General features: G+C 38.7%; 1 protein-coding gene and 2 pseudogenes across 1 annotated transcript; 2 read left to right on the top strand and 1 right to left on the bottom strand.

The window, feature by feature from the left end:
- Nucleotides 1–874: 874 nt before the first annotated feature.
- Nucleotides 875–5,276, bottom strand: LOC103849384 (annotated as a pseudogene).
- A 2,226-nt stretch (nucleotides 5,277–7,502) lies between these two features.
- On the top strand, nucleotides 7,503–22,520 carry LOC117126547. The gene is made up of 2 exons (XM_033274889.1): nucleotides 7,503–7,516; nucleotides 19,957–22,520. The coding sequence occupies exon 2, from the start codon at nucleotides 21,872–21,874 to the stop codon at nucleotides 22,334–22,336; it is 465 nt and encodes a 154-aa protein (XP_033130780.1). The 5' UTR covers nucleotides 7,503–7,516; nucleotides 19,957–21,871; the 3' UTR covers nucleotides 22,337–22,520.
- Nucleotides 13,126–15,382, top strand: LOC117126540 (annotated as a pseudogene).
- Nucleotides 22,521–24,141: the final 1,621 nt, after the last annotated feature.

The raw sequence follows: 24,141 nt of genomic DNA, 5'->3' as shown, positions 1-24,141 counted from the left end.
GGGAGAGTGACTTGTCCAATACGAGCTTCGACTTTAAAAGGACCAAAGTAGCGGTGGGAGAGCTTTTGGGAAGAGCGGCGGAGAACAGTCTTCTGACGGTAAGGTTGGAGGCGCAAGAAAACCCGGTCACCGATCTCCAACTCAATGTCTCTACGGTGTGTATCAGCGAGCTGTTTCATTCTGTTGTTTGAAGCTTCCAAGTGATGTTTGAGGTCATCTAGCAACTCGTCTCTAAGCTGCAATTGTTCATCAATCTCACCAACAAGAGTTGAGCCAAGTTCGTACCGTGGTATAGTAGGTGGAGGGCGACCGTAAAGAGCCTGAAAGGGAGTTGTGCCAGTGCTGGAATGAAAGGTGGTGCTGTACCAGTATTCGGCCCACGGAAGGAAGGAACTCCAGTGTATTGGTCGTTGTTGGACAAAGCAACGAAGATACTGCTCAATGCAACGATTCACCACCTCTGTCTGTCCGTCTGTCTGAGGGTGATAGGCGGTAGACATTTTAAGTGTTGTACCTGAGAGTCGCCATAGTTCTTTCCAGAAGTGGCTGAGGAAGATCGGGTCTCGATCACTGAGTATTGTCCGAGGTAGTACCGTGTAATTTGACAATGTTGGCGATGAACTTAGAAGCGACAATGGCGGTAGTGTAAGGATGAGATAAGGGTATGAGATGAGCGGACTTACTAAGTCTGTCGACGACCACCATGATTGATGTGAAAGAACCAGAACGTGGCAAACCATCGACGAAGTCCATGGAGATGTCTTCCCAAATCTGATCAGGAACGGGTAGTGGTTGAAGGAGGCCGGCTGGTGACATTGTTTGTGACTTTGCGCGCTGGCAAGTATCACAATGAGAGATGTAGTCGACCATTGTCTTGTGCATGGAAGGCCAATAGAAGTGGTGAGAGAGTCTTTTGAACGTACGCAAGACACCAGAATGACCACCCAATGATGTATCATGATGCTCAAACAAGAGTTGCTTGATAGAGATGAACCTGGTGGAATAACAACTCTGTTGTTGTAGCAGAGTAGTCCCTCTCTCCATGAGTATGGTTGACCAGGTTTCGCTGTTGCGTTGGCTCCAATGCAGAGGAGGTAAGGGTCAGACAATGTCAGCGCGCGGAGATCGTTCCAAATGGAGGTTTGTGGGACTGATATTGCCGCCAAGATAGGGCTATCTGGTACCCCGAGATAAGGCATCAGCTGCGGAGTTAGTTTTTCCTGGTTTGTAAATAATGTCATAATCATACCCGACAAGTTTAGACATCCATTTCTGTTGTTCTGGTGTAAGGATGCGCTGGTCCAGCATGTACCGTAGGCTCCGTTGGTCTGTCTGAATAGTGAATTTGCGCCCCAACAGATAAGGTCTCCATGTTCGGATAGCAATTATAATTGCCAACATCTCCCTTGCATACGTTGACCATGCCTTCTTTGTAACACCCAAAGACCGGCTCATAAAGGCGATTGGCTGCCCATTCTGAGAAAGGACCGCACCAATCCCATCGCCTGAGGCGTCCGTCTCGATCACAAATTGTTGGGAGAAATCTGGGAGAGCTAGCGTTGGAGTAGTTGTTAATGCCTCTTTCAGGTTGTTGAAGGCTGTATCGGCTTCGGGGCTCCATGTAAATTTACCCTTGCGAAGGAGGTTGGTAAGTGGCCTTGCGATCAGCCCATAGTCACGTACGAACTTACGGTAATACCCAGTTAAGCCAAGAAATCCTCGGAGATCAGTAACGGATGTGGGAATAGGCCATTCCGTCATCGCTTGCACTTTAGACTGATCCACTGTGACGCCTGTGTTGGAGATGATGTGGCCAATGTACTCGAGCTCTCTCTTTCCAAATTCACATTTCTTAAATTTTACCGAAAGCTGGTGATGTTGGATTAAACTCAGTACCTCTCGAACGTGCTGCAGGTGTGCTTCCCACGATGGGCTGTAGACGAGTATATCGTCGAAGAAGACGAGCACGAACTTGCGCATGTAAGGCCTGAAGATGTCGTTCATGAGCGCCTGAAATGTAGACGGTGCGTTGCATAGGCCGAAAGGCATAACGAGGTATTCGAAGTGACCGTGATGGGTTCGGAAGCCGTTTTGTGAATGTCAGAAGAGTTCATTCGAACCTGGTGGAAACCGGCGGTAAGATCCAATTTAGTGAAGTAAGCTGAACCGTGTAGTTCGTCGAGCATATCCTCCACCGTAGGAATTGGAAAACGATCTTTGATGGTGGCAGAATTGAGCGCTCTGTAATCGGTACAAAACCTCCAGGATCCATCTTTTTTTTTCACGAGGAGTACAGGGGAGGAGAAGGGGCTGGAACTGGTTCGGATAATGCCTGCTTTGAGCTTCTCGTTAACTTGTCGCTCGATCTCATCCTTCTGAAAATAGGCGTAGCGATAAGGACGGACGTTGATCGGGTTAGTGCCTTCCTTGAGGGTAATGGAGTGCTCGATATCACGGAGGGGAGGGAGGCCGTCTGGTGTCTGGAAAATTCCGTTGAATTCATCCAAGAGCAAGCGTATGTCGTCGTTCAGTTCCTTTGGGGTCGAGGAGTTCTCCGTCGAACACAGCGCGAAGAGAAGATGACCTTGGCGGGCCTCTTTCTCAATTTCCTCTCTTGTGGTGGGCTGGATTTTGTTTTGCTGAAGCCCGGTTAGGATGTGGGTTTCACCTTCCCAATCCAATTGTAATGTTTGGGCTTTCCAATCTGTAAGAATGGGCCCAAGACTCTGCAGCCATTGAATTCCCATGACCAAGTCAAGGCCCACTAAGGGGAGAGCGTAGAGAGTAATCCGAAACTGAGCACCGCCAATTTTGACTTCGACATTATTGAATTTCCGACGACAGCAGAGTGGAGTTCCATTGGCAACACGAACATCGAACGGTTTGGTTATCGTTTCTGTTAACCGGAGGTCGGAGGCAATTTTCTCACTGATGAAATTGTGTGTAGAGCCACTATCGACAAGAGCGTGAAGGCTGTGGCTGTTGATGATGGCAAGGAGGCGCATTGTAGTCGGAGAATCCCATCCGGTGAGGGCGTTGCGAGTAATCTCAGGAGTAGAATCGTCTTCCTCTGTGTCTGCATCGTCAAAATCGGCATCGTCAATTCCCTCCATGATGAAGAGTTGTGGTTTAACGCACTTGTGACCTGGAGAGTATTTCTCGTCGCAACTAAAACAGAGGCCCAGACTGCGCTTTCTCCTCATCTCCTCCCAGCTGAGCTTGCGAGGCGTTTGCGCCGTTGGTTGTGCTGTGGTTGGCGCAATGGATGTGCGTGGGTTTGGCGTTGAGAAGGATTGACTCCTGGGTGTGAAACGTTTCTGTTTCTGCAGTTGATCATCTTTCATGCGAGCTAAGTTCATGACCTCTTGCAGAGTCTTTGGTTGGAACATGCGGACATCATCAGCGATGGAGTGGTGCAAGCCGCCAAGGAATGTTCCCACTAGTGCCTCCTCCGACCAGTTTGAAACCTTGTTGCGAAGTCTTTCGAAGGCACGGTTGTATTCTCGAAACGTTCCTGTCTGACAGATCTTGGAGAGCTCCTCGTGAAAATTTGTGATACGAGTTGGACCAAACCGTGTCCACAATTCTCCTTCGAACGTCTCCCATGATATAAGTGTCTGATCCACGCCAAGTGCTCGTACAGTCGCCTGCCACCACTCGTTTGCTTCCTCCGTAAGGTGATAGGAGGCGAAGCTGACGCGTTGGTTGCCGGTGATCTCATGGTATGCGAAGTATTGAGTAGCCTTGGTGCGCCATTCTGTTGGATCTCCTTCACTGAATCGAGGAAGCTCGAGCTTAACATGTCGACGGTTGCTCGGAGCAACCGCAAAGGGGTTGGTATCAGTGGTGTGGGTGGTACGTAGTGGGATTGTGTCGCGTCGTGGTGGCACGTGGGACGTGCTGGATTCGGTTTCACGGTTGCCTAAGACAAGCCCGCACATTTCTTTGAGCGACTCCGCCATTGTATTTTGGAAGGAGTCCTCCAAACCTCGAATCTTGTCGTTGACGCCGGTGGAGAGTTTGAGTAGTTCGTCTTGAACCATTCCCATACTCGATTCTAGGTAATCTAGATGTTCTCTGTTGTTGGCCATGGTCTCGTTCCGTAGATTTTGAGACTCGAGCCGGGTTTTTTGTGAATTTCTGGTGGTACGGGGCAGAATGATGTTCGAATAGGGGTGGATCGGGGGAAAGAAAAAAATTGCAGGGTCTTGTTGAACGTTGATACAGGTGAATGCCGTTAACAAGAAAAAGAAAAGCGAATGCTCTGATACCACTGATAGGTCCCTTGCCAAAGCTTATCAATGTTGATCGTAAGTAACAAGAACACAAGTAGTTTTGGGTAGATAAGTCTACCTCTTTTTGTCTTTTTCATTTCTTTAAATAGAGAGTACAAGAAGCAAATAACAGAAACAAGAGATGGAGTCATTGACTCCTACAATGCAGGAAACATGGGAAAGGTGGAGAACGTTACGTGAGAAGCGTTCCCCTTATTTAACAACTGAAACAAACTAAATAAAAGATATATCCTTTTTAAAGATATTTGCTGTTTGGCTTACGTGGTCGTGTTGATTTCCTTGGCGCCACTTCAACGTCAACTAGCGAGTCTTCTTGTATCCTATCATGGACACGCGCTTGCTCCGCCACGGGATCTCTCGTCCAAGTCAGCTCAGATCCCCGTTGTGCTCTGCTCCGGTTAGGCTCGTCGTCGGAATCAATCTCGTGGTCGGGATCAAGCTTCGACGTCGGCTCCGGATCGGCCAAGAGAAAGCTCGTGCTCTCAAATGGTTGATTCTTCATTATTTGCAAGTCTGGTCCTCAGAGTTCTGCATCTCTGCAATTAGACCCCAAGGTTTCATAATTACAGAAACGTCCACCCGAATCAGCACCAAAGCTTCCAATTGTGCAGACCAGGCCCTTAATATTTGCAGAATGGTCCCTGAACTTTTGATAACTCTGTTTCGGACCCCATACTTTGTAAATTGCTACCATAACCTCACGATCTTGTCCAAAACTTCTCAAAAGTGCATTTTAGCCCGGTCAAATGCAAATGAACACACAAATGCAATATATACATCTAAATGCATCCTAAAATTACTTGTATGAACTCAAATGAGATAGTAAAAACTTATAAAAATATGAGATATCAATATAGAAATAAAAAAATAATCGTTATTGACAATATGTTTTGGTAAATAAATCCAAATAATCACTTTTACCTATTTTATATGATAAATAATTAAATTTAAATAATATTTACATAGATATGTAATATTTTTTATTATGACTTAAATGAAGCTTCTTACTCATATGGTTTTATGATCATTTGTATCTTTTTATAACAAAAAAAATTAAATCATTGATACAAAAAATTTCTGTATATAATTTTTAATATTTTCGTAATTTATCAAAATTTTTTAAAAAATCAATCCAAATTCTGAAATAAAATTATTAAATTCTCAATACCTTATTAATACAAATTTTGAAACTTAAATATTAATGTATTTTGATATTGTATATAGTTTAATTTAAACAATATTAAAACATATATATATTATTTTTAATCTCAATAAATATTAAAGGAGACTTCCTACTTATATGGTTTTATGATAATTGGAATTTTGTTATAAAAATATTAAAACCATTGATCCCAATTTTTTATTGTGGGATTTTTAATAGTTTTATTAATTTAGAACAGTTTTTAAAAATTTAAAATATAACATATACAAAAAATCTAAATTTTTATTTTATGGTTGACGTGATTGTTTAATTTAATTTAATAATAGAAAGTTAAACTAATTGATACAAGATACATAAATTATTATTAAATATCTATTATCTAGAACTACTAATTATCATTTATACTTTAGTTATATTCGGTAATTTCATAGCTATTATATAATGAAAGAAAGAAAATTGTTTTATATACTAATATTTAATTATATAATTCGTTTTATGAAAAGTATAATATATATTTACATGGACAAACCTTTTTTAATATTCTAAAATCATTATAGTCATGTCAGATGACATAGTTCAAAGATTGTAATTCTTCTTAACTAATATATAAGATTTGTGGTGTTTTTGGTCTCTATATGCATAGAGAAACTAGGACCTTTATTATGGATCACACGAAAAATAAATTGGTAAGGTCCACGAGGTTACACGTATATTAGAAAGGGATATGTCAGAGATATACGTTATACCTATTTAAAACGTGTGTTGAGAGTTGGTGGCTGATATGACAGAACAAAATTAAACACACAAACTTATCGACACACTTTCTAACGAACTCGTCCACATAAATCAGAGAACATTAATTTGTAGAATTAAAAACATGATAAGAAAAATACCAAAAATACTAGAAAATAGATACAACGCAATTATTTACCCAAAGTTCACTTAAAGTGGCTATGTTTCTAAAGCATGGCAAGATGCAATCTACTATAACCTTAAGAACATAGATTCCATGTGTAAGAGACCATATGTCTTTTAATCAATACGCCCAAGATGAGACTGTACATTAAACTCTAAAATGAGGTCAGTGGAGGAGATATCAGATGATATCTGGTGAGCTGTGGGCTGGATGGTTAGTTTGCTAAGCAGATGTCGAATACATGAAAGTACTTTCTCCGTTTGATATTATCTGTTGTGGCTTGCAACATTGAAGATGTGACATTAGTGGTTCTAAAGAGTAAGTGAGTTCCTGCGTTTGCAGATCTCTTCCTTAGGTTTATACTGTTTTGCGTGAGGGTACGTAAATGATAAGCCTGAGCGAGTTGATATATCATGCTTTTTGTGGGTTTTAACCATTAAACAAATCTGATTTAGAGTCTATATAATATGTTTCGAGTTTGTTTCACAATCTCCGCAGGTTCAGATGCATTTTAGAACACTTTGGAGATTTGGAGCTTTGAGAGTTGTGACATTAAGACTACAAGTCAGAGTCGATTATTGAAGATGGTGTCGACCAACACACCCTTTGTGTTGGTCGACACCCGTTGGGATCAAGCAACCGACACGAATTTAATGATGTTTAAGAAATGGTATCTTGGCTCATAGGTTTTTCTTATTTGCAAAGAAGTCTCTGAACGTGTTTTAGACCTATATTATATATGTTTTTAAGGCATTATTTAAGCTATGCTTAATTTACTTATAGAGGGTTTTAAGAGAAAGATCAACACTCATTCATAGATTAATTTGGAACTCCATTATTTCTATCTTTATCTTAATGCAATTTCTTCATACTTTGATTATGCTTCCTTTGATTATCTCAGAGTAATCACCATGTTAGATTTAGGAAATTCTAAGGTTTATGATGAATTGCTAAATTGATAGAAGTGCTAGGGTTATCCATTGATTTCATCATCACAGATTTTCTATAAAGTTGAGTTCTAGAGTAATTAACTAGAATCCTGATTGTAGGATAAATGATTAGATGTGATATCATGATTGATTACATGAAATTTTCTTTGATGAGAAAAATTATTATTTGTAAAGAGATTTTTTTAGGGATTTAGTGAACTTATGTTATTGTTCTTAATGCTTGTCTTAACTTTATGAATCCACAAAGAGATTTAGTATTCTAAGATCTAGACATGGATTTTCTCTGCAGCGAAAGCTAGTTTATTTGATAATTGTGATCTGAGTTCATAACTATTCTTGATTAACCTGTAGCATTCTATTATTTGCAATTCTGACGTACCTGTTTGATTTTCATGGATCTAGTATTTTCTACATTTATTTTACAAAAGAATTCATTGGTTTATTTACTACTTTCGGCTATTAATCTACCTATATACTACATCACACTATGAAATTGCAGAGTAGCTCAAGGGTAAATTTAAGAATATCAACGTGCCGATTCCGATTCAAAAATTGGCACTATTTGTGGGGAATTAGAAAGTAACGGTAAAAAAAGATCAACATGCCTATAAGTAACGTCACCGGCATGGATACAAATCAACAGGTTCTACATACCGCAGTCATAATGGAGATGATGAAGAACATAATGGATCGTATCACTTGTCAAGACAAAGCAAAAAATATAACCAAAAAGTATCTCGCCGAAATAACGTCCACCATCAAACCACCAGCCGCCGATCCTACAACACATGAGAAACAGATCTTACGTACCAGAAACCTATGACTCAAGGAACCAATCAAACGAAAGCTCAGAAAATCGAGATCAAGAGTTTGATGCAAAATATGAATTCAAGGTTCATAGAGTCACTAGTTCTTCTCATGAGATCAAACATGTTCTTGTTGCAACCCTAAAAACCCTTTTTACTAGGAAATCACAATGTCTAGTTTCGCCAGACAGACAAGCTATGTTTGCATCCAACATTGCCATGAGGCGAGCATAATTCACCGAAGAAGAGAAATACACTGGATATTGTCAAATTTTCACAGAAAATCTCAACGGACCTCCCTTAACCTAGTTCTCTAGACTGGTCGGAGATTATATCAGCAACTTCCATGATCTTTCAACCAGTTCCTTAAAGCATTACATAATGTTTACTCGTCAAGGAGCATCTGCATCCGATCTATGGAAGATGTCTCAAGGTTCCGTAGAAGGATTCGTGGAGTTCATGGAAAATTCAAGGCAGTAGTCTCCATAGTGCACTTTCCAAACTACACAACAGTGAAAGCTCAGCACAAGGCACTCTAGATCAATTCAGATTTCAATATGACATGTATGTAAACAAGACCATATGCCTGCAAGACACCTTCCATCGCGCTAATAGCTTTATCATGATGGAAGAAGTTAAGCAGAACAACCTGCGCAAGCAATCAGAAATGAAACAAGTAGCCACAAAATCGGAGAACACCTACTAAGAACCCATACAACATTCTAACAACAAGTTGGATAAAAATAAAAACATCATCTCTTTTCTCATCGAGAATGCGGGTTTTGACTCGGCTGCTGTAGCACCGGAGAGCCCATGGAATGTTTGGAAGAATGAGATAGATGGGTTACCTCCTCAAGCATTCAGCATTCCTCATGGTACAACTTCCTAAGGATCATATCCTCAGGCCTTTGATGGAACCAAGTTATATTCTTATCACAGATAATAAGGACACATCACTAGGGAATGCAAGCAATTCAAGGAAGCCTTAAAGGCAGCGTTCACCAATGAATATGTAAATCCCAAAACACTGAAAGCTCGACCTACTAAGAACAATAGGATTTGGACCAAAAGCAAGAGAAGAGAAATCAAAAGTCTTAGGACATGACACAAGAAGAGCTTCATGTTAAACACAAGCAAGTTACACGTCGCCATCACGATGTCCAGATCTCCGAAGAAGAGAGACCATATATTAATCGACATATCAACACCATCATATGACTTTCTTCGTCATCCAAAGATGGCTCACAGATCCGAGATTTACGTGATAAGCTCAAGCAAAATTCAAAGCATATCGACGAAAGCTCAGCAACATCTGCTACTCAGCAAACTGATAATGTTCGCCAAAAAATTGGCACAAACAATAAAAAATTACGGTTTCCGAACCTGGCACATTCGATCTTTGCCAAATATTGGCACGGAGAATCGTGGCGACGACATGTCGCATCTTAACACAATTGACCTTCGCCGAAAGCTCAGCACGAATGATCAGTGTACGGATAAAGAGGAATACAAAAAAATTGTTAATTTCTCTGTCATCGGCACTCCAGCACCATGGAACATAATCCTTGAAACTCTATGGAGTCATTCATGCACGGATAATCTGCCTGAATGTTTTCGCCAGAGGAATACAAAAAAATTGTCAATTTCTCTGTAATCGGCACTCCAGCACCATGGAACACAATCCTTGGAACTCTATGGAGTCATTCAGTGAGAGTCATTGCCTATAACTACCACCAATGTGTCAAATTCCCAACTGCAAACCGGAGAACATTCACCCTTAAGGGAGATCAGAAAGCTGCTAGAAACCTCTTGAACACGGAGATGAATCTATAGAAGGCAAATTTTGTTGTCTAAATAGCTGCCAAACCTATTGAGAAAATTTATCCACAAAAGGATAAAATCATCGTGATCGACATCGAGAAAGACAATCGAGATTGAGTGGTAGGAATGAGTGCGTACTTAGCCATAGATATAAAGGAGAAGATCGTCAAATTCCATCGATGATGATCTTGTTGGTTGCTTTGTCTTGACCACTACCTTAAGGGTATATCAACGTGGATGTGCTCAGGCGAATCCTTCATTTATTTCACAGAATCCTCGGAATTTGTTGGAAGTGAACTGGGATCCATTATCAGTGACGAAATCGTACGGAAGTTCGTACATGCAGATGATGTACTTCTAGACGATGTTCTGCACTTCTTTGTATGTGACCTGAACGAAATCTTTTGCCTCCAACCATTTTGTTAAGTAGTCAGTCATCACGAGTAAGAAATGTCGTTGGCTTGAGCTCGACAAGGGGCCAACTATGTTCATTGCCTAGCGTATGAATGGGTAAAGTGTTGCCATCATACCTAACAGTTCGTTTGGAAAGTGAATCGACCATGCCTCTAACGTTTATGACCTTTAGAAGCATAATCTTTGCAATCTGCTACTATCGCTGGCCATAAATGAATGAGTACTTTAACCATTAAGTCAAAGCTCGACGTAGTGGGCACTTGGCGTTTTGAGTCTACGAGATTCCCATTTATCGTGAGGAAATATACAGTCAGTGAGGTATCATAAGATCGGAAGCCTCCACTCTACTACAGTGGCGTCATTGACGTCTTCATTAAAAGTGTCCATATCAATATCCATGTCAGTTTCTTCCACGGTGGGAGCAACGATTTCAGATTTCTCGTCGGACAATGTGATGCTCGGCTTCTCTATTCTTTCTACCAAAATGGTCCCATGTATCTGATCTTTGGGATTACTCCCCAATGCAGCAAGTGGATCTGCGTGTATGTTTTCTTCTCTGGGAACCTTTGTTAGTTCGAAAACATGAAGTCCTTTGCGAGATCTTGGATGAATTTGAGGTAGACGTCCATACGTTTGTTCTTAGTATTGTAATATCCACTGTATTGATTGATAAAGAGTTCAAAGTCTCAATAAGCATGTATATGTTTTGCTTTTACCGCTTTTTGTAACTAAGGTTCGGCAATAATGGCCTTATACTCAGGTTCATTTTTTAATGCTGCAAACCCCATGAATAATGACTACTAGATGAGTTGCCTAGTTGGAGACTGAAGATGAACTCTGACCCCAAATCCTTTATTGGATGAGTATCCATCAACATGTAAGATCCAGTTCTTCCTAGGAAGGATCACATTATATTCTAGTTTATGAGCTAACTTGATAATGACGTCTGCGAGGACTTGTGACTTTTATGCTGATTGAATTTTTAGCTGATATCACGTTCGCTAAGCTCAATAGCCCACTTCATCAACCAGGCGGATTGGTTAGTATTATGCATAATAATTTGAAAGCGGTTGATTAGTAAGGATGATAATAGAATTAGACTGGAAATACGGCCTAAGTTTTATCGCCGAAGTAATGACTGCTAGAGCCCTTTTTCGAGTGTCGTGTTTCGGCATCAGTCATTCGTTTACTAGTGTAGAAAATGGGCTTCTTCTCCCCCCTACCCCGATATTCTTTGATGTGGACGCTACTAGTCGCAAGGGAGGAAACTGCAATGTAAAGATAGAGTGTATCTCCTTCTTTGGGTTTGGCTAGTACATGTGGAGTTGTCAGATATTTCTTCAGCTGTCTAAATCCTTCCTCACACTCGTCATTCTAGATAAGTTTCTTGTTTCCTCAAAGAAGGTCATAAAAATGTAGGTATTTGTCGGTGGAGCGTGAGATTAATCAATTAAGATTGAGGATTGCTGAGATCTACTTTAGATTTTCCTTGATGCCTCTCTGAGTGGTAATGTACCCTAGGAACTCGCAGGAAACAAATCCAAAAGTACATTTGGCCGGACTGAGCTTCGTGTTGTACTCGTTGAGGATGTGGAAACATTCGTTCATACGAGTAATGTGATCGGCAACAATTAATGATTTTACCAGCATGTCGTAGATATACACTTCCATAGTGACACCAAGCTTGGTGGCTAACATTTTATTGACCAATCTCTAATAAGTTGCTTTTGCATTCTTTAGTCTGAAAGGCATCATCTTGTAATAATAAGTTTCACGATCACTGATGAATGCAGTTTTTTTCTCTATCGCCGGGATGCATCATGATATGATTATATCCCGAGAAAGTATCTATAAATGTTAACAGCTCATGACCCGTTTTAAGGTCTTCATATCTCCTTATTAGGCTAACATTTTATCTATTAAATTTTATTTGATTCGTTATTTATTTTGATTCGATCCAAAAAATCCGTATATCCAAAATTCTTCGGAATAAAACATATATTAAAAATCAATATTTGTTTAAAATTGTAGCAAATCACAAATACTAAAAAATTTAGCGGCAAACATCCACTCCACTTTTATACAGATAGATTCTTATCTACAATTAAATATAAAGTTTCAAATATATAATTTTATATAATTTTATATAGTTATTATTTTAACATATAATTTTATTAATTGTGTGGTAAAAAATTACTTATAAAATTTTTAAATTAAGAAAGGACTATAACATTTTTACAAAAAACTAATTTTTTTTGGTAAAAATTTGTCTTATAAAAAATAATTAATTTTTAAAATTTACGGAACATATACATTCCCTAATTGTTACTTTTTAATTTATTTTATGCAAGATATACTTTGAAAATAAACTTGTATAGTTTTTTCTAGATTTACTTGTACTAAATAAAGTACCTGAGTTATCTGTAAATATTTCCAAATATTCATTATGTTTTTTTGGATATCCGAAAATTAGATACATATTTTCGAAGTAAAGCAAATTGGAAAATGAATATTCCTTGTATGAACAAAATTACAAATAAAATTATAGTATTATTCACTCCGTGCCCACCCCTACACCCATCGTACCAGATTTTCAGTAATGTTTATTTACATGGACTAAATTCTTGGGATAATTTTTGCTTGGCAAACTTAACTATTGAATGGCTGACATAAACAAATCCAGACATCGATTTAATTATACATCCTTATATTAGATTTCCTCCATTTCATAAAGATAAATGCTTTTTATAAAAGAAAAATTGTTTCAAAGATATTTATTTTTTTTTTCTATTTTCAATACATTGTTATCAACCAATAATGATTAATTGTGAACTTCAAAAAATTTAATTGCATTAATTAAATTCTTATTGGTTTAGAGTTATGAGATATAAATAATAAAAAGTATTATTCATTTTAATACTATCATTTAATATGGTTTATTAGTATATGCGAAAATAAAAAAATATACATCATTTTGAAACACATAATCTAGAGTAAATTTAGGGGTTTGAATTTATTTTATAAATATGGGATACAATGAACCTATGGAAGATGTTAGACTAATTTCTAAACGGAGGTGTAACCTACAAATATATTATTTTTTATGATATTCAAGTGAAATCCAAAATATGATCTCTTATCCGTATGACCACATATTTTTAGTTAGTGTGGTGGGGTTGTTTTGAACCCAGATCGCTTAGCTTCTCAAAGCCTGCCTACCAGTAGACCACTCATGTGTATAAAATGACATTAACTGTGAATGTTGAAACCAACTTTCTCTAACGATCCACATAAATCCTCAACTTTTCAAGAATGACAAACTATCTCCCAAATCCCTTAACCACTTCCACTAAACCCAGTCTTATTAAAGAAGAAGAACGATTTGATGAAGAAACATTGAGCTTACAAGCAGAGCGGATCTTGTACTCCGTTACATTCCCTATGGTTTTCAAAACCGCCTTGGAACTTGGCGTTATTGACACGATCGTAGCTGCACAAGGTGTATAGCTCTCGGCTTCTGATATTGCACTTCGTCTCCCAACAAAACCCACCAACCCGAAGGCACCGGTTTTGTTGGACCGGATGCAGGTTTTACTAGCCAGTCATTCGATCTTGACTTCCCGTATGGTTGAAGCCGGAGAGAACGGTCAAACCGGAAATGGTGAGAGGCTATATGCTGCTGAACCGGTTTGCATGTTTTTCTTAAACCGTGGAGAAGGCTCAGGTTCTCTCGCGTCTCTGTTTATGGTTGCCCTAAGCGAAGTCTATTTTAAGAGTTGGTTAGTAACTAAGACTTTCTTAACATTCATACAAAAAAAGTACCAAGTTCTTAATTTTTTTCACAAACAAACCAAATTATAATAAACCCATGCCCGTTCTACTAAACCTTCTAATATACTGGTCAGTCAAAAGTTAATTATTAATTCATAACAGGACTCATCTCAAAGATAGGGTTTTAGAAGGAAAAGATGCATTCACCTCTGCTCATGGCATGAAACTCTTTGAATACATTGGTTCAAAGGAACCGTTCGGTGAGCTGTTTAACCGAGCAATGTCAGAATCTTCTACCCTCACCATGAAGAAAGTTTTAGAAGTTTATAGAGGATTTGAAGATGTAAATACTTTAGTGGATTTTGGAGGAGGAATTGGAACTGTTATAAATCTAGTGCTTTCCAAGTATCCTCACATCAAAGGCATCAATTTTGACCTACCCTCAGTATTAGCCCATCCTTCTGTTTATCCAGGTATAACAATATATAAGTGATTTTATTAAAATTAATTATATTGAATTGCTAGTTTTGATAACTTTATTTAATTTATATAGGAGTGGAGAATGTTTCAGGAGATATGTTTAAAGAAATTCCAAACGGAGATGCCATCTTCTTGAAAGTAACTTCAAATATACGCTTAGTTTTTAATAACAAATCATTAGTTTCAATGTTTAAGATAGATATTGACTATGAAATAAAATGGATAATTTGACAGTGGATACTACATGATTGGACAGATGAAGATTGTATAAAAATTCTAAAAAATTGCTGGCAAAGTCTTTCTGAGGGAGGGAAAGTGATAATAGTCGAAATGACTACTCCCGAAAATACAAAGATCAACGACTTCTCTTCGAACATTGTGTATGCCATGGACATGTTTATGTTAACCCAATGCTCGGGTGGTAGGGAGAGGTCTTTCTCCCAGATCAAGAATCTAGCCTGTGATTCGGGTTTTGTTCGTTGTGAAATCAAATGTCATGCCTACTCATATTGTATTATTGAGCTCCACAAATAGATTAAAAATGTAACGAAAGAAGTTTCATCTCGTCCTTGTGAAGACCACAAACCTAAGAAGCTTCTTTGTTCTCAATGGTTTTCTTTATTAATGTGTGTAGTATGGTTTACCGTTGATGGTTATTTTTTTGTTTTCAAGATTGTGGTGATTGATTAGTGTCAAGAAGGTGAATAATTGTAATCAATTCGTAAGGGTTGTTGTTGTTTTTTAATCAATTGTACTTTATTTGGTGTAAAAAAAAGTACTTTAATTTAAAATGATACGCGGCATTTTATTCCAAAAAAAAAAAAAAATTCTTGACATATTAATTCTAAACGTTAATCAAAAATTGGTTAAATATATTACTGAAATAAAATTTAAATAAAGTTTTGAAATCACATGTGTTTCATAACTTCTGTTATCAATCAAACTCTACTTTTCAGAAGCATCTGCAGATTTGAACATGGAGAGTTCCATGCACATAATAATGGTTAATTCTCGGATAATATTTGATTAAGCTTACGCTTCAAAGATAATATTCAGAAACATTGGCAAGCAGTTCAGATCTAGAAAAAAATAATAGTAATACATCACCCAAGTTCTATGTTAGAAAATGAAGAACAAAGGAGATAGATAGTGAATTCTTTAGAGAAAGAGAAATAGAGATTTGAAACTGAGAGAGAGAGATAAGAAGAAGAAAATAGATTCCTTACTATTTTATTCATAACAGATTACGTATTTACAATACTGAAAGAGCAGCCTCTAATTTAAATACTGAACATGCAGAGCTTACATATTTACAATACTTAAAGAGCAGCCTCTAATTTAAATACTTAATATGTAGAGTGTAGGGGTCAAAATCGGCAACGGCGAAATCAATGTCATAACGTTTCCAAGAAACCTTTCTAAAAAGAAAATAAGAATACGAAAAACTAAAACTTCGTATTTTTAAGATTAGTGCACGACAAGCTCCTCGCAAGGGACCACTCAACCCATCGAACGAACAATGCCCTAGCATAGGAACAACTAAGCCAGCATCGTCCGACCCATCGGAGAAGTTAGATAGGCCGAGACCAACTCGCCCAACGGCGAGTTGGACTAACCATATCCAACTCGCCCAACGACGAGTTCGATCGACCATTCCAACTCGCCGTTGGGCGAGTTGGATCAGTCTTATCCAATTCGCCCAAAGGCGAGTTGGATCAGTCCAGAATCATGCATTCTCGTCTCTGAAACACCCCCCTTCGGGTCTCGGTCAAGCTGTCTGTTGTTTCGTCACGATCAGTGTTACCGTTGAAACTTTACGGAAAAAACGACAAAGACTTATTTTCTCGTACAAGTTCGGATCGATCGTATAAGACGATAAAGGTTAAACATACGATTGATTTGGAGTATTTCGTAAGGTTATTCTTTCAAAAGAAATCGTGAAACCGTTTTCGCCGAAAATGGCCCAGAGGGTCTAAAACGCGGCGAAAGCCCACTTACGATTTTAATGAATATCGGCCCAAAGTCACTATGACGGTTTATCGAATATTCGCGAGAAGAGAAAAATGTCAAGTTCGAAGATAAATGTCAAGTTTGAGGATAAATGTTAAAGTTTCAAGGGATGATGACGAAGATCAGGAGAATGGAATATGTCTGCAGGAGGATAAACTCGACCCATGAGCGGAAAAAAGGCCCAAACCGACCTAGGAGGAGTATATAAGGGATGCAAAGGCGAGAGATGCAAAGATAGACTTTTTTACACACAACAAAAAAAAATCACTTAGAGCAATTTAGGCTATTTTCGTCTTTGTTATCGAGCTGCCACTCAACTAGGTTGCACAGTCTTAGGCCGTTAAAACTAGGGAACTCGCCGACAACTCTTGTGGCCAAGGCTATTTCTTGTTGTAAAACGCTCATACGCAGATTTGAATAAGATCTTCTTTGCTTTCTTTACTTTTTATCGATTTTATACTTAGTATGTTTTTCGTGTTCTGATTGCTTGGCGTGTGGTTTAGCAGATATTCGGGACCTCTGGGAAATCTAGGGTCTCCTATCTTTCCTTATTTTACAAAAATCGACGGTGTGAATTTCGGTTTCCACGTTTTGGCGCTAGAAAGAGGGGGGGGGCGTACAGATCAATCTAACTCTCAGCCGCAAACGCTCGATCAGACATGGCAACGGACGACCAACAAACTCGTGTTGATGGATACATCAATGACAACGTTGGCACCACTCCAGCAGTGAACGTATCCGCAGTTAACGCTAATGCGAACACTGCAGTGTTTGAGGAGATGTTCACCGCCTTCAAAAAGAAGTCGGAGGAACAGGAAAAACTCATAGGCTCTCTCTGTAGACAGGTCGAAACCCTAACAGTGAGAACCAGAGGTGTCCTTCCTCGCGGAGCTACAAAGCTTCGCGGAAGAAGACTTGATTTTGCAACTCCGCTCGACAGACTGGGGAGCACGCAAGATAACCCGACAGTGGAAAACCCTGACGAGGTTACCCCTTCAGTGACGCGAAAAAATTCGGAAAATATTCCACCTCCCGTGCGGGAAACGGAGGATAACGAAGCCGAACGAGTCAAGTTGGATTCCAACGACTAGTCCGATCACTCAGACGAGGACGCAGATATACATCCAAGAATGACTAGGAGCCACACAAATCAGCTAGATTCTTCGTTCGAGAAACCCATGACCGAAGAGGAAGAAAACATGTTCTGGGTCAAACAAGAAAAACTGGCCGATGAACAAGCTCGAGTCAACCGCAGCAAACGCCGACTAACTCGGAAAACTGCTGACGACGATCTCGACAAAATCTACGATCTCCGTGACTACATCACAAAAACGGCCGCGGAAGTTAAAGCGGTGAAATCTCAGATTCACCACGCTACTAGTGCTACCCCCGAGATTGACAGGCTTCTCGAAGAGGCTCGAAAGACTCCCTTCACTGCTCGTATCACCGAGACGAAGGTCTCAGACCCTGAAAAAATTAAGATCCCTACCTATGAAGCCACCACCGATCCTAAAGCGCATTTGCAGACTTTTGAGATCACCATTGAAAGGGCCAAGCTAAAGGAAAACGAAAAAGACGCCGGCCATTGCCGTCTCTTCATCAAAAATCTCCAGGGAGCAACGCTCGAATGGTTCTCCCGCCACAGGCGAAATTCCATCGAAAGTTTCCGCCAAATCGCTTCGAAATTCTCAAACAATACTCTATGTTGATAGACAGAAAAACTTTTGATGTCGATCTCTGGAGCCTAGCCTTGAAGGACGACGAATCTCTAAGCGACTTCTTGAACTAACTATCCTTACAAATATATATTATACTTTTTATTAAACTAACTATCAAATTGATTATTAGTGTGCAAAAAATTTTTCTCAATTCTCTCTTTAAATAAAAGCTACAGAATTACCTAATTTGGTTAACATATATATGGCAAGTAATGATTATGATAATACATATTTGATTACAATTTTGTATCCTTTCCTTTTTTTGTTTAATTTTATATTATTAATAGAAATTGAAAAATCACATTAAGCATATAATAAAAATTAGATTTTTTCTTAAATGTTATATTTTGATTTTTTTTAAAAATACTATAAATTACTAAAAATAGTAAAAGTCTCACATTGAAAATTTTGTGATCAATGGTTTAACTTTTTTTGTTCAAACAAGATACAAATGATCCTAAATCGTATGAATATAAAGTCTCATTAATAGATATTCATATTATATATATATATATATATATATATCATTTAAATTAAATTATATACTATATAATAATATATAAAAATTTTGTTTTTAAAATTTGCATTGAAAAATTAATGAGATCTTAAGATTTTAATTTTGAAAATTATGTTGAAAAATCTCACATTAAAAGTTTTCTGATTAACGATTTAAATTATTGTTACAACAAATATAAAAATGTTAATAAAATCATATGAATAGGAAGTGTCAATAATAAATATTTTTATTAAGATATATTATATATATCTATGTCAATATCACTAAAATTTAGTTATATACCATATAAAGTAAATAAAATGATTGTTTTGATTTACTTACCAAAAATATGATTGTAACTAAACAAAAGGTATTAGTTTTGATTTATGTGCTTACTCTAATGTATATACTTTTATGTATACAACGTAATTTTTTAAATAGGTGGTTTCTAATATGTTATGTGCTCCTGACAATTTCAGGAATACACATCTTCAAATCAAAGTGATTTTTAATAATAGAAACACTATATACACACTCCTAAAACGCTTTTAGTGAAATATCATGACAAGATTCCAACAACCTCCTTTTGAATTTGTTCGAAGAATGAGAGATTTGATCATTCGTTAGTGTTTCAAGAAAAAGTGTTTAAAAAAAAGATTATTCGTCTAAAACTTGTTTCTCCCTGATACACTATATAGCTATTAAAATGATATGCCATAAATTTTGCCCACTTTTAGCCATGGTATATAATTTTTTTAATAACTACCTATTATGTTTTAGAATCTATTTAGAATTTTTATAGGTTCATGAGTGATTTGGAAGAAAATGATTTTTTGGAGCATTTTGGAGATAAAAGGAGAAATCATCTGAGGTGATTATCGAGCAACGCCAGAGGTTGACATTCAGAGAATAATCGATCGATGCACATCTTGTGCCATCGATTGACAGCAAAGTGCGCAGAGAGCCAGTTTGGTTCCACCCGACTTAAAGCCCAAGACAACACCAAACTATAAGATTGCCCCTGATAAGTTTTTAACCTAATATAGCTTGCCAATTGTTTAAGGAAAATCATGCTTTCGTGTTCTCTTGTTTCCTAGTTTTCATACCTAAGATTTAGTAGAGTTGGAGAGACGCTCCAAGACTACTTCAGAGATTTGTGATTGGAACTCCATTATTATTACTTATCTATCTATGCAGTTTTCTTTATACCTTGTTATTATGAATTGCTTAGCCATGTCTGAGTAGTTCTATTGTTAGCTTTAGGGTTTAAATATGTTATGAAGGATTAGCACCAACTATAGAATTGCTAAGTTTTGATATTCATCAATAGGATGTTTTTAATGCTTGTGTTCTAGAATAGCTAACTAGAACCTTGATTTTAGGGTTTGTAGGTACAAGCTCCTGCTTGGTCTCATCCTAAATAGATCCTCACTCAAATAGGATTGCTAGAGAAAAGCGATAGCCGATCTAGGAAACCTTAGTGAATACTTTATCAACCGTGCGCAAAGCTTGCTAAAAGCGCGTCGATGGATATTCCTATAGAATAATCGAGCAACGTCGTGAAAGGTGTATCGATCGACATTCCTCTAGAATCATCGATCTACACTTTCAAATTGATCAACATACGAATGTTAAGGTCATTAGATCTAGACAATAGACAAATCTAAACATGCGAAAGCTGATTAATTTGTTCTTATAAGTTGAGCTGTTTAATATTATGCAAACAACTGATTAGTATCTATATCTCTATAATCCTATTTACCTGAATAGAAACCCTAAGTCTAGCTACTTCCAGTTAAATGTCAAAAACTCAATCAACCCAACCGAACAACTACCTTATTAAAACCTACAATTTACAATTAAACTAAATCAACCTAGGTTACTTCTTTAAACCACTTCCCGACATATTTTTTTTTGTCTTTTCAGGTGCATGCCCAACAATACTAGAAGCAACAAGGAAACATCACTACTATTCTGAGAAGATTCTTCAATCTTGGAACGTTCGATCCGCAAAGAAAGACGCTCCGCATCGATCGACAACATCATTAGTTCGTCGACCGACATTCGCATACCACAGTCAATCGAGACTCCGATTTCGCCGACCGACACTCGCCCATCACCGTCGACCGAGGCTACTCTTCCGTCGACCAACATCTTCCATCCGACATCGATCGATATTTCATCTCGAACATCAATCGATACTCAGCTGCAAGATATGGTTGCGACACTGATTCTCAGACATGACAAGAATGGAATCTTGCATGATCTAGAAGGTCATCTGCGTAATGCTGCAATCCCTGAGCCTGATACTGAAGCTACATGAGTTGCTCAACCTGTAGATGAGGATATTCGACCCAGAACGTTGGCTGATTACAACCGTTCAGATCAGTTCTATGCCAAAAAATCAGCTATTTGTCTTCTAGCTATCCAGAGAGGCGATTTCGAGTTGAAGTCACAATACTACACACTCGTGGGACAGACACCCTACTGTGGGTTATCTCACGAGCATCCTATGGACCATCCGGAGAGGTTCGAAGATCTTCTATCTGCTATCAAAGGCAATAGAGTCCATGAGGACTACCTATTCTACAAGCTCTTCAAGTACTCACTTGCTGGAGAGGCTTTGCATTGGCTTAAGCAGTTACCACCATGATCTCTTACATCCTGGGCCAACATCAAGAACGCTTTCTGGCGTAACTTCTTTGATGAGGCACATGCAGAAGACTTGATGAGCAAGATTGCTACATTCATAGAGGAGCCTATAGAATCATTCTGAAGCGCCTGGATTAGATTCAGTCTTACCAGAGGATTATCCATACCATGGATTCAACGAAGTGAAACTGCTCATCACTTTCTTCAGAGGCATCACCTTGCATTATCAGATGGCTCTCGATACATCTAGTGAAGGTGACTTCAACATTAGGAATCCATAAGAGGCTGTGAGACTCATTGAGAACTTGACATCCAGTAATAGCACCAAGAACACTGACTTTGAGAGAAGGAGATATGCAGTCATCCTTGGAAAGAAGCAGATGGATGAGGTTAAAGCAAAGTTGGGCAGTGTTCACAAGCTTCTTAAGAAGCAGGTTTGCTTAGCAGATGATGCAGATGCTGTAGACACAGAGGATAACAAAGAAGTAGAGGAGGATGTGAACTTCATCAGTGGCACTGGATTTCAGAAATCTGGAAACCAGAGTGGAAACATGAACTTCTATGGCAATGGACAGATGAGTAATTTGAACCAGAGTTTGCAGTACCAGAAACCCTACAGCAACTACAGCAACAACTACAACAACATCAAGAGCTACGAAAACTCATCTTACCAGAATCCACCACCACAAACTCAAGAGAGCAAGATAGAACCAATGCTTGATCAGGTTCTTGAACGCCAGCAGAAACTGACAATGGATTTCAATGGAAAGATTGATTCTGTGTACAACAACTCGAACACAAAGTTTGATACTTTGAACATCCATGTGCAGAAGCTGGAGATGTAGGTAGTTCAGACATGAGGAGGTGTTAAGAGGCATGAAGTCTTAGCAAGAGGGATATGAGATGAAGCAATGAAGCACCACGTGAATGCCATCATAGATGATGATTTTTGGCAAGTGGCTAAGCATGAGAAGCTGCAAGAAGGATATTTCGAAGTCGAAAGTTCCATGAGTTTTGGCAGTTTGCATTAGTGTCGATCGATGCCAGATTACGAACATCGACCAACACACTTCAAGGAACACCGATCGATGAGACTTCCAGAGAATCGATCGACGACACCAGCAGATTCAGTTGCATCGTGTAATGCGGTGAGAATCATGACTCACAAGGAGTTCACAGCAAGACAACACATCCACATGAACCCTTTCATTTTAACATCGATCCGCATCGTGAGCCTGCCATCGATCGACAGAGAGAGACCACAAACGATCAACAACCTCCAGCACCCATCGATCGACGACCACCTCTCACATACAGCATGCAGTTACCGAAGTTTGAGGTAGCACAACTTAATGCACACATGCATTCATCTAAATCTTCTAATAACCCACCAGACACGACCAGCATATATTCAGAAGATGCACCAGACCTATGCAATTTAATAAGGCTTATGAGGGTAGAACCTTAAGGAGAAGGAAGGAAAAAGTTGCTAAGCATATGAAGAGGGGAGCTAATGAGAAGGAGATGGATAGCTTTACTAAGAAAATCCTTAGGATTCCACTGGATAAGCCATTTGAGGAGGCTTACTTTCCCACAGGTTGTGGATGTTCTTCAGAGAGACCAAGGAGACTTAGGAGAACATTGGGAGAATGTTCCATCATATCAGAGAGAAGATGAAGAAAAGGATTACACTGAAGAAGAAGAGCGATCCTGGGAAATTTGCAATACCATTCTTGGTGAAAGTCATTGAGTTCCCATGTGTACTATGTGACACAAGAGCTTCAGTCAGCATACTACCGCAGGTTATGGCAGACCAAATAGGTCTGAAGATAGAGCCTTCAGAGGATTCATTAACTTTTGTGGATTGTTCTTAGAGGAACTCAGGAGGAATCATCAGAGACCTTGAGGTGCAAATTGGTAATGCCCTAGTTCCGCTTGATTTTCATGTTCTTGATATCAAGCTGAACTGGAATTCTTCTCTACTACTTGGGAGAGCTTTCTTGACTACAGTAGGAGCAGTGTGCAACATGCAGACCAACCAGTTGTGCTTGACACTCATTGATCCGAACGTCTACTACGATCCAGTTTGAGTTGTCAAGCCACATACGTCCTACATAGAGATTGGAGATGATCCATGATTCATAGGAGCATGCCACTGTGGAGCTGAGTAAGAGATAGAGTATTCAACTTCGATAGACACTTACACTCCAACATCGATCGACAATGATAAACATTCAACAATCGATCGACAATCACCTCGAAGAATCGATCGACAATTCACCTGCAGCAGAACATGCGATTGACCAGCACATTGCTATCCGAGTTTTGCACTAATAGCTGCTATACCATCACAACATACATATGAGTATGATGCGGACTACAAAGAGGAAAGAGCTATTGAGTATCATGGTCTTCTTACAGAAGAAGATAGAGTTCTCCACTATTCCTATGGGATAAGGAATGCAACATCGATCGACAAAAGCTACACAACATCGATCGACGCTCATCATCATTAGACAGACTGTGCACGAGCATCGACCGATATCACCAACAACATATCGATCGACAATGGAGTCAACAATGTGCAATACGAAAACTACTCAATTGGCAATTGGGCAGATGATCACTATCAGGAGAGCTATGCAGTCGA

This window comes from Brassica rapa, chromosome A07, assembly GCF_000309985.2.
Source record: "Brassica rapa cultivar Chiifu-401-42 chromosome A07, CAAS_Brap_v3.01, whole genome shotgun sequence".
Lineage (NCBI taxonomy): Eukaryota > Viridiplantae > Streptophyta > Magnoliopsida > Brassicales > Brassicaceae > Brassica > Brassica rapa.
The sequence above is the reverse complement of the archived record's forward strand: the minus strand, read 5'-3'. Positions and strand labels throughout refer to the sequence as shown.

What these genes read in the sequence shown, in the direction of transcription:
- LOC117126547 (XM_033274889.1), top strand. Translation starts at nt 21,872, where the DNA reads ATGGATGAGGTTAAAGCAAAGTTGGGCAGTGTTCACAAGCTTCTTAAG.